Consider the following 12243-nt stretch of genomic DNA (forward strand, 5'->3'; position numbering starts at 1 on the left):
CTCATTATTTTCTTTATTGGATTTGAAATCCTTAAGCCCCCATCAATTATGTCTACAAGTACATCTCCCTCATTATTTTCTTTAATGGTTCCATAAGATATTGGTTTAAGGGATTTCTCTGAAAAATCAATGAAATTAGATGAAACATGATCAGGTGATTCATGTGGTGCATGTTGCATATATTATCTAAAAGCTTACTTTATCTTTTTTGTATCGGACCCAACATTAGGTGCATGATGTATGTCTTGTACTAAATAATTTAAAGCAAATTTAATAATAATCATAGGTTCAATGTATATACAATTAACTAATTAAGATCTAAATGTATAATATAAGTGTAGAACTAACATTGTATAGACTATGTTATTATTTATAGGTAATGTCTAATGTCCAATGTCCAATGCCCAATTCAAAAATAATAATAATAATAGGTTCAATATGTGCACAATTAACTAATTAAGATCTAAGGGTATAGTATAACGAACATTATATGGGCTATGTTATTATTTATAGGTTTAATGTCCATTGTCCAATTCAATAATAATAATAATAATAATCATAGGTTCAATGTGTGTATAATTAACTAATTAAGATCTAAGGGTATAGTATAACTAACATTATATGGACTATGTTATTATTTATAGGTTTAATGTCCAATGTCCAATTCAAAAATAATAATAATAATAATAATAATAATAGGTTCAATGTGTGTACAATTAACTAATTAAGATTTAAGGGTATAGTATAAGTGTATAACTAACATTATATGAACTATGTTATTATTATAGGTTTAATGTCCATTGCCCAATTCAAAAATAATAATAATACGTTCAATGTATGTACAATTAACTAATTAAGATCCAAGGGTATAGTATAAGTGTATAACTATGGTCCAAAAAGCCAAAATGGGAACCCCCTCCCCTTGGAGTTTTTAAGGTAAACTGAGACGTAGCCATTGCCTCTGAGGAGAAGCGGATGGGGGTAGGTGTACTGATTGTTGATGAAAAGGGCAATGCGATTGCAGGTCTTAGCAAGCCCATCACGACAGTATATGATACAGTATCCATAGAAGCATTAGCTGCTCTCTGCGCAGTGGAATTTTGCAGAGAGGTTGGGGTTCAAGATATCATCCTTGAGGGGGGATTCTCTCCTTGTGGTTAAGGCAATTATTGATCCGAACCCCAACTGGCTGAGGTATGGGTAGATTATAGAAGATACACGTCTGGTTTTGGGGTCTTTCTGTAGATGGAATGTTCGACATGTCAAATGAGAGGCCAATTCAGCTGCCCATGGCCTTGCCCAAAACGCAATAAATATTTCTACAGATCATATTTGGCTTGAGGAGCTACCCCATTATATTTTTGACATTGTTATTTTAGAGCAATTAGCTCTATCTTTGTAGGGCTTTGTCCCGAACTCTAGTTTTTATGAATGAAGATTGACCTTTCTCTCAAAAAAAAAAAAAAAGTGTATAACTAACATTATATGGACTATGTTATTATTTATAGGTTTAATGTCCATTGTTCAATTCAATAATAATAATAATAATAATAATAATCATAGATTCAATGTGTATACAATTAACTAATTAAGATCTAAGGGTATAGTATAAGTGTATAACTAACATTATATGGATTATGTTATTATTTATAAGTTTAATGTCCATTTTCCAATTCAATAATAATAATAATAATAATAATCATAGGTTCAATGTGTGTACAATTAACTAATTAAGATCTAAGGTATAGTATAACTAATATTATATGGACTATGTTATTATTTATAGGTTTAATGTCCAATGTCCAATTCAATAATAATAATAATAATGACAGGTTCAATGTGTGTACAACTAACTAATTAAGATCTAAAGGTATAATATAATTAGCATTATATGGACTATGTTATTATTTATATATTATTATTATTTTTTAAAATAAAATATGAAGAGATAGTGGGTTGTAGGCTGGGTTTGTTTTTTTTTTGTTTTTAAATAAAATAAAACGTCAAAAGATGGTGGGTAGAAGGTTTGAAGAATGCACCATAGCATATCTCATGTGTTTTCGTTCTTATTTGACTTTGTGTGATTTGCTTACGTGTTCAATTTTGATTGGTGGGCGGTGGGCACAAAGGACCTGGTTTACACCATGTCCTTTATAGTAGTTATTCTCATTTTGATTTGGGATTGGAGTTAAATGTCTATTTCCTTTTCTTAAGTTACCCCAAAAAGAAGAATACTTTTCTTGACTCTTTCAAATGGTAAAATTTCAACTTCATGATGATCTTGGTATAAGATGAGTAAGAAGTACAAATTAATAAAACAGTTAAAAAACATTAAAAAAAAAATAATAAAATAAAATAATCAATCTCGGCAACGATCCAATCACAACTTCATAAGACATTCTCTTCTTGTTTTGCAGGTAACTTGAGGCCCAACTCAAACGTGCAAAATTTGGTATTATTAATATTTATATAATAATTTTCATATACCAATACTCCCTCTCTGTAGCCCTTTTCTTATTCAATTAAAAAAAAAAAAAAAAACAAACTTTCATATGCCAATACAAGTTGGACTAAAAAAAAAAAAAAATTGGATGATTTTATTTCGTTGGCAACTAATAATGTAAGTTTAATCTAATCTATTCCACCAAAAGTAAATAAATAAAATAAACTCTACTAGTGGAAGTATTAATTAGTGCTAAGTGCTTTTAAAGTAAATAAGAATTATATTTTTTTTCGAGTGTATGTGTATGTATAATTGCACGCTCTCACGTGTATGCATCCCTTCATGGGTGGTTTTAGAGTGCAATTCTATAATTTTTTATTTTTTACCTTTTTAAATGTAACTTTCATTTTAAAATCACAATTTGATCAACATTTAGGCTTAGTTTACTTCGACGTAAAATGGTTTCCTTCGTAAAATATTTTCAAAAAAGCCATTTTCTCTGAAAATATTTTCCGTCGAAAACATTTTACGGTGTTTACCTTGCACACGGAAAATAATTTTTTTTAATATATTTTTTTCAATAAGGTCCTCCGGGACCTACACGGGACTTGTTTGAGACCCCACAGAGACCTACCCGAGACCCCGCCAGAACTTAACCGGGACTTGTCAGGGACCTCGCCGGGACCTACCCGGGACTTGACCGGGACTTGCCCAGGACCTGCCCAGGACTTGTCCGGGACCTGACCAGGACTTGCTTAGGACCTGCCCGGGACCCCGCTAAGACTTGACCGGGACCCGCCTGGGACTTGCCCGGGACCCTCATGGGACTTACCCAGGATCCCATCGGGACTTGACCGGAACCCACCCGAGACCCACCTGGACTTGACCGGGACCCGCCTAGGACTTGCTTGAGACCTCACCAGGACCTGCTCGGGACTTGCTCGAGACCTTGCCGGGTCCCAGTCAAGTCTCGGACGAGTCCCAGGAGGGTCCCGAGCAAGTCCCGGTTAGGTCTAGGGCGGGTCCCAGTCAAGTCCCGGGCAGGTCCCGGGCGTCCCTGGCAAGTCCCGCTAGGGTCCAGGGCGGGTCCTAGGTAGGTCCCGGGCGGGTCCTGGTCAAGTCCCGGGCAAGTCCCTATTAGGTCTAGGGTGGGTCCTGGGCAAGTCCTGTGCGGGTCCCGGGCAGGTCCTGGGCGGGTCCCGGGCAAGTCTCGGGCAGGTCTTGGGAGTCCCGGTCAAATCCCGGGAGAGTCCCGGGTGGGTCCTGGGCGGGTCCCAGGTAGGTCCTGTGCGGGTTCTAGTCAGGTCCCGATCAGGTCCCGGGCAACTCCCAATCAAGTCTTGGGTAGGTCCTGGGCGGGTTCCGGTCAAGTCCTGGGCAGGTTCCAGGCGGGTCCTGGTCAAGTCTCGGGCAGGTCTCGGGCGTGTCCCGAGCAGGTCTTGGTCAAGTCCCAGCGAGGTTCTGGGCGGATCTTGGCAAAGTCCATCGATTTAAGAATGAGATGCTCATAGCCGGAAAATGGTTTACGGTTTTGAAAACCGTAAACCATTTTCTGAAAATTAAAGAAGAATTTTCGGTCAAAAGGTAAATATTTTCCATTGACCATTATTTTACGTCGAAGTAAATATCGTAAAATACGTAAATCATTTTTTGAAAACCATTTTATGTCGAAGTAAACGGAGCCTTAGTAATGATTCATCTCAAATGGGTAATTGAATTCTATTTTCTAGCCTACCCAATTGACTTATTCAAAGTCATACGGTTGCCCGCATTTGTAGAACTACTGTTGAATTGGCTTTACAATACAAACTATCTAAGTATAAAACACTAAGAAATTACTCTATGCCACATCAGAAATGTTTTCGAGCTAATATTACTCTCTTACAAAGACATTAACATAAGATGTACTTGAACGTATGATATGTGTAATTTGGGCCATCCCATCACTTTCATTATTACCAATAACTCGGAACCTCATATAAATAGTAAAAATGTACATTTGATTGCTTAATAGACAAACTCGTGGATACTAGAGCAACTCTCAACTATTTACAATCCAGTTTTGTACGTCACATTTGTAGAGAGGTTAATAAAGTAGCTCATAGATTAATATCTACAATTCAGTTTTGTACATCCCATTGGAGTGCTCCTAGCTCAGAAACCACACACATACTCTTTGGAAAGCCTTTGTGCATTAGAACAAACAACAAGCATCCGTTTTATTATTGTTTTCGAAAAACGTAAAGAATTATCATCTTATGAGCTTGTAAGGCCCTTTAAAGTCCATGAATAAAGAGGAAAAATAGGACTATAAGTAGGCTATTTGCTATTGCTATAAGGGTGGCTTGCCTTTATACGGCTTGACTTTGCTATTGCTCCGGTCGATTTGAAGCCAAAAACACTAACTTTCATAAAGTTTAAATAAAGTATGGATGGTATTAGTAAAACCCATACAGTGTGGTCATTACAATAATATGACTTGGTCGTTAGCACATTTTTAGAAGCACGTATTTTGGTTATGTTACGTGTGTTAAATTGGTACGGGCTAAATCTTATGTATAGAAACTAGTTTATAGGTCACATATAAATACTATTTTATTACCATGGGCAAAGATGAAATTTTGAATTATATATATATATATATATATATATATATATATATATATATATATATATATATATATAAAACTTAATTCATTGTTGTGTGAGATATGATAGAGACAAGTCAAGGGATTTGAAAGCCTTAAGCCGCCATCAATTATGTCTACAAGTAGATCTCCCTCATTATTTTCTTTAATGGTTCCATAAGATATTGGTTTAAGGGATTTCTCTGAAAAATCAATGAAATTAGATGAAACATGATCGGGTGATTCATGTGGTGCATGTTGCATATATTATCTTAAAGCTTACTTTATCCTTTTTATATGGGACCCAACATTAGGTGTATGATGTATGTCTTGTATTAAATAATTTAAAGCAAATTTATGAGGCCAAAGTATCACACTCTATATAGGAGAAATAAAAATGATATTTAACAAATTGCTATATGACTAATATGTAATTAGAATGACGTGTTAGTGAAAAGCGGCCCTTATTTTTGTTTTTACAAATTTTTACTGATTTAAAAATTGATTTTTATTAATATGTTATCTTAACTATATATATCAGTTTATTAAATAGCATTTCTTTAAGAGAATATATGCTTTCCACAATCTTAATCATTATTTTTTGGATTTTGTCAATAATTTATATAGGACAAAACCGTTTGTGCTGCTCTCAGATTCTCGTCCTTTATAGTCATAAAAGAGAAATAGAAAAAATAACTAAAAAATAAAAAAGTAGTCATATATATATATATATATATATATATATATATATATATATATTTTCTGACATATTCACACAAGAAAGAAAAAATGATTTGAACTAGAGACCTTTACTTTATGAAGTATGACCGCTAGCCGATTAAACCTCTTGAAAACATTAATAGTTTGCTCCCTCTCATGACTTTTTTTTTATACTCAGCTCGTTGATCCTGATAGATGGATTTGGATTCCTCCACTTATGGCCAATTTTCATTCAAATCGGCTCATGAAGTTGTCTCTCACAATTCTACCAGCAAACCCTCCCCTTTTTCCCCTGAAATTTGGAATTGCATTAATGGCCATAAACTTCAACACATATTAAAGCTTTTTTTTTTTTTTTTTGGAAGATTGCTCGGAACCTACCACCAGTTAGTGTGAGGTGCAATAGTGTTACTCTACTCACGTGGATGGCTTTTTTAGAACATGTCTTACGGAGTGCATGCAATTTTGAATGCCATAAAAGGCTTTAGCTTCCTTTATTGAACTCCAATTAATTTTGAAATGAGATGGTCAAAGCTCAATCTAACAAATGATATAAGAACCACGGTCATAGGTGTAAGTCGCAGAAACGTCACGTTGAGGGAGGGATTGTTGAGGTACAATAGTGTTGCTCTGCTCATATTAACAACTCTTAAAACATGTCTTGCGGAGCACGATTTCAAATGCCATAAAATGTTTTGGCTTTTCTCATTAAATACAAATTAATTTTAAGATGAGATAGTCAAAGACCCGTGCCAACATGTGTCGCTTTGTTACTATTGAGAACCTATTCCAGCTTCATGCAGCTATCACTTTATATTATATTGGGAAGTTGGCCACTCAATTAGCAGCCTCCTTTGGGGAGTACTCTTGGGATGTTATCAACATTGATCATCCCTGCATTTCAGAATCCCAACTTGTTCAAGGTTTGGAATTTTGCTTCGACTATTTCGGATATAACTTTAACTTGCCAGCTTTTCACGGTTGGAAAGCTAACAAAGTTTTAAGCAGTACAAATTTTAGAGTACATTGCTTTGTTAGATGGGCCGCTTTCAATATTGTGTTTGGAAGCATTCTCAATTGATCTCTCATTCTCTCTCCCATTTAAATTGAAGTGGAAAAAACTTAGAAAATATCATCTTCATTTCAAATTTTTTCAATTTATTTTATCTAGTGCATTTTGAAGGGTAGTCATTAAAATTTTTGGACAACACTACCATTCAAAATGCATTAAATGAAAGAAATGAAGGGAATTAAAATGGAGAGGATCCCTTTCCGAAAAAACTCTCATTTGTAATCGTTTTACTATTTAAAAAAAAAATAAATTCAAAATGAACAAAAATACATAAAGCATGGCCCATGAAATAAGGCCCACAACACACATAAATTGATCACACCCTTTCAACTATTAAAGGATCTACTAAACACATGGACAACCATCCTCTAACTACTATTCTTTTTTCATCGTCTCTTGATGTTTAAATTTTTGCAGTGTTTTCCCAATTTACCATCAGGATTATAATGTTTCCTTTTTGTGACCCAAAATAACAAAAATACCTTACATAAATAAGAAATTACTCAAGTTCTGATTTTTTTTTTTTTTTAATCTTAAGGAAGGCATTTTTGTCATTTTAGGTTGAAAAATGGAGTCATTGCAACCCTAATGATAAATTGGAGAGACATTAAGAAAATTTAAACATTGAAAAATATTGCAAAACCAATGATATCTAAAGAGGGTTAAATGTAGTTTTCTGAAATTTCGAATTGCAATAGTGGAATCCCATTCCCATTTCATTTCATGCATGAAGCTTTCAGTTGCTAGCTCTTTAGGTTTGACTGATAAAAAAAAAAAAAAAAGATTTTAAAAGAGTTATAGGAATATATATATATATATATATATATATATATATATATATTTTTAATTTGGAAAAGGCATTGTAGCTGAACAAGACGTGTGGCTCTAATCAAGTAATAATTGATGCCCTGTTGTTTACAGACTTTAAAATAGATGGTTATTACATGTCAGTCTAGATTCCTGCACATCATATGAACAGTCACTTGTCTAGGGAAGAATATGGAAGCAACTGAAATGAAAAGAAAGAAAAAAAAAAAAAAAAAAACTTTGATCTAATAATAAAATGTGAAATGTCATAAAATAAACTCTAGGCAAAATGGAATCAAATCGAAAATGTCATGAAAATAATAGAAATATCAGTTTAACAACATAAACAAGGCATTCATTCAACCATAAGTGGTGGTAGTTTAATTGTCTCAAAAAAATTTCTTCGACTCTCGAAATAAGAATTTGTAATCTTATTAGTATTAGTTGCTTTGATTTTCATTGATGTCTTGATGAGGGTTGTAACTCAATTGAATTTGAAAAAAACACCACAATTTGTATCATTTAGGCCTCTTTTGTGCTACTTTCAGGCTTTGTTTGGTAATGTGGTTGGGGTTGGCCCAAACACTGTTCATCACTATTTTCCAAAAAAATTAACATCAAAACATTCTAACTTTTTCACTTTTAATATCAAATCATTCATTTTTTATTATTATTCAAATAAAAAAAATCACTACAAAACAAAACTTTTTCATTTTTTTTTATACCAAACATTCTTATTTTTTTTCACATCAATCTACATCAACTACAGTGTTTAGGCCATCCCATTTGCCAAGCACCCCCTCAATGAACAAATGCTACTATTAGGAACATGATTATTTCAATTTTATTTAAATAGTAGAATATCATGTTAGTTATAGTAGAGATATATTTTTGTCTTTCCATTTTTTAAGAGGACAAAAATACTCTTCCATTATAACTAACTGGATATTTTTCAGTTTAAATGAAATAAAGAATATCCTAATTCTTACTATTAGAACAAAATTCTCTCTATTTTATTTGAATCAGATAATATTTAATTATAGTAAAAGAATATTTTTATATTTTTATTTTTTTTTAAAGTACATTTAAAAAAAGAAAATAAAATAAATAAAAGGAGGATTCATTCAACAGCCAGTGCTTTGCTTTGAGAAATACACTGCAATGATGAACTTTGAATGGTTGCAAGGCCCTTTGGATTTGAGAACTGCAATTATGATATGATTCTCTCTCTCTTATGCAAACAAAGTACAAAAAAAAAAAGTATCCTTCAACTCGGCAAAGGTGAGTATCCGACACTTTCTGCATCTCTCTCTTTAAAAAGCTGCTACAGAGCAACTTTCATTGATAAGACTTGAGCTTTGAGATTCAGCTTCTCTTGTTTAGATACCAAAAATCCAACAGAAGAGATCCATCCAGCCAAAGCTTTTTTCATCCACATTCCACAGATGTGTGTAAATGCCCATTAATTAGTAGTACACTGAATTAAAACACAGTACCTTTTATCCATGCATACATCAAAAAAGAAAGGGACCCATGAGTGTATTAATCTGAAGCAAAAACCAGTAAATGACTATATATAATTGTTACAGTACTCTTACAATGAGAAAATCAGAAAACAAAGTACAAAAACTGAAAGCCCAAGTGAGTAAAATGTGTTTTTGATCTCTCCATGTGAAGTATTTGAACTTGTCTTGTCATGGTGCCAGGATGTCTTCGTTGTCTCAGAATCATCATCTGGGTGTTGATCATTAGCAACGGTTTTGTGATTCATGGGTCCTGTTGTATTGAAGCAAACAGGAGTTTCTAGATACGTAGAAATGTTCTTCTTTTTGTATATTTTGTTGCTTGTGCAGAGCCCTGCGTTGCCTCTAACATCCAACCTCTTCCCAAGCCTGTCAATGAACTCCTCTGGGAGTTGAAGCTGCCCACTTAATTGATTGTGGCTTAAGTTTAGCTGATCAAGATTTGGAAGAGCCCCTAAATCTGTAGGAATTGTTCCAGTGAGGCTGTTGTTGTCTAGAGCTAGAGCAGTGAGGCTTTCCATTGTAGTGATAGTGTTTGGTATTTTGCCTGTGAGCCCACATCCTGACAAACTCAATGATTTTAGCTTCCTAAGGGTACCTATGAACAAGGGCATCCCTGTAGTTATAGGGTTGTGATCAAATACAAGATACTCCAAATTCTCCAAACCTGAGAGGGTTTCAGGGATTGGCCCATTAACAAAATTGTTGCTTAAATCAAACAATGCCAACCTGTTGAGCATCCCTAATTCTGGAGGTATCCTTCCAACAAACCTGTTTGAGCTCAAGTCAATCTTTTGGAGAATAGGAAGCTGACACAGAGAACTAGGCAGATCCCCTTCAATGCCATTCCAGCTTAAGTCCAAGATGGTCAAATGAGTCAACCCACCAATTTCTTCTGGGATATCTCCACTTAAATTGTTGTAACTCAAATCAAGTTGCTCTAAGTTGACCAACCCACCAATCTCCCTTGGGATTTCTCCCTGCAGGTTGTTTTGTGCCAGATTCAGGACCCTTAGGCTGACAACTTCTGATATGCTTGATGGAATTCCTCCGGAGAGGGCTGGATTGGATACAAGGGCTAAACACTCCAAAGAAGAGACTGCACCAAAAAGGGTCGGAGAAAGAGTGACAGGAGTTGTAAGAAAACAGTTGAATATAGACAGAGTCTTCAGAAAAGGTAGTTTGAGGAGGGAATCTGATAGATTAGCAGAGGATTTGCAGGGTGGGGAGACAACATCAGGGCCAATATGAATCTTTGTTACATGAAAGATTGGAGGGTCTTGACCAATTTCACATTCAACACCAGGCCATGGAGTGTCTGTACAAGGCTGCGGATGCAGCTCAGCCCAGCCAGAATCATCTAGAAGACCACCCATGACATCAAATAGCCCCAAAATCTCTTCCTCTTCCATCACCATTTCACCTCCTCTGTTTTGCTGTGCAATCACCTCTCCTGCCAAAGCAAGGAAACCTACAAACAAAAGAGACACAGAAGCCATGAGAGAAGACCAGGAAACTGACAAATGAAAACCCACAATAGTTTTAGGACCAAAGAGACTATTGTTTGTTTTGTGTTCTCACAAAGCTTTGATGAATGGTGGTGATTGCAAATGGGACGAAACTAAAGGAATATCTATGCAGCTCACCTTTATGTCAGTCTGAAGGCTGCATGAAGCTGAAGTTGTCGCCTTTGCATCCTAGAATTGCAGGCATGAGTACGACAGTGCTAGTTTGCATGAAAAAAGGTAGTGAGATGCGCCAAGGGAAAAGAGTTACTATAATGGTTAAAAGCTTCTCAGAATGGTCAAAATTGGTTCAAAGTGTAACATGACTGGACATAGCTTTATCTCAGTAATAAAGATACTTTATAGACTTTACAGGCTCTTTCTCTTTCTCTCTCGCGCATCCATCTCTCGGATTGGCTGCAGCCTGCAAGCCACCCCCACAAGAATCTGAATCACTAATTTTCTTATTTGCCAATTTTTTTTTTTTTTTTTTTCAAGAGAAAAAAAGTACATTTTACCCTTTGGAAATTATATTGGTTTTTTTAATTTTGCCTTCAATATTTAAAAATTGACAATATATTTTCATTAGGTTTCTAAAATTGCCAATGTAGCTATTTCGTTAACAAAATATGTCTTCTCTAACAAAAAGGCCCATGCATAGGCTTTAAAGGCAAATGTCCCCAAATTACACTTAATCTTGACGCGTGATTTTTCTAAAATGCCCACATTTTGGGTGTTGGGGGGGGGGGGGGAATGATTGGGATGGCTGTAAGCCACTCCCTCGGCCCAAACTCCCATTGGCCCAAACCCTTTATGGGTATTTTTGGCTACCCCTATTTGACCTATTGAATGAGGCTTTGTAATCACCCTCTTGGCCAAATGGGATAGTCGAGTCACTCCTAAACCTTTTGCGGTCTCCCTCGGCCCAAAACCCTTTATGGGTAGTTTTGGCCACCCCTATGTGACCTATCAGATGAGGCTTTGTAATCACCCTCTTGGCCAAATGGGGTAGTCGAGTCACTCCTGAACCTTTTGGGGTAATGTATAGATATGTGTGTGTTTGTCTATGTAAGTAGTTCATTTATTATAATACAAAATAAAATCAAGATTTGATTATTTAAGATTCAAGTTAATTTCTTTATTTAACTCAAATGATAAAATGTTAACAAAAATTATTTAACTAATGATTAGTATGAATTTACAAAAAGATAATCAATCATGATATTTATTTTATATAAAAATGAATAAGTTAATTGAGCAACTTGTAAATAAGCTTGAATTCGTTTGGAAAATAAATGAGTCAGACTTGAACATTTAATATTCAGCTTGAATGCAGCCCTATGCCTATATAGTATTGTATATAGTTATACTATAATAATACTGACAATATACCACGTGAGTGACTGTATCATTGAGTTATGTATTGATAAAATAGAGGTTAAAATTTATTTTGATAAAAACTACTAGGGGGCAGTGGAGGGGGGCTTGTTTGTCAGGTGGAAAACGCGTGCAAAAATATCATTGTATTGCTTAAATTTTGTTAGAA

General features: G+C 34.9%; 1 protein-coding gene across 1 annotated transcript; it reads right to left on the minus strand.

The window, feature by feature from the left end:
- Positions 1-9213: 9213 nt before the first annotated feature.
- LOC132171917 (receptor like protein 29-like) lies at positions 9214-11046 on the minus strand. Its single transcript, XM_059583330.1, has one exon. It carries the CDS (start codon positions 10689-10691, stop codon positions 9264-9266), a length of 1428 nt encoding a protein of 475 aa, XP_059439313.1. The 5' UTR covers positions 10692-11046; the 3' UTR covers positions 9214-9263.
- Positions 11047-12243: the final 1197 nt, after the last annotated feature.

This window comes from Corylus avellana, chromosome ca2 (assembly GCF_901000735.1).
Source record: "Corylus avellana chromosome ca2, CavTom2PMs-1.0".
NCBI classification, from domain to species: Eukaryota; Viridiplantae; Streptophyta; class Magnoliopsida; order Fagales; family Betulaceae; genus Corylus; species Corylus avellana.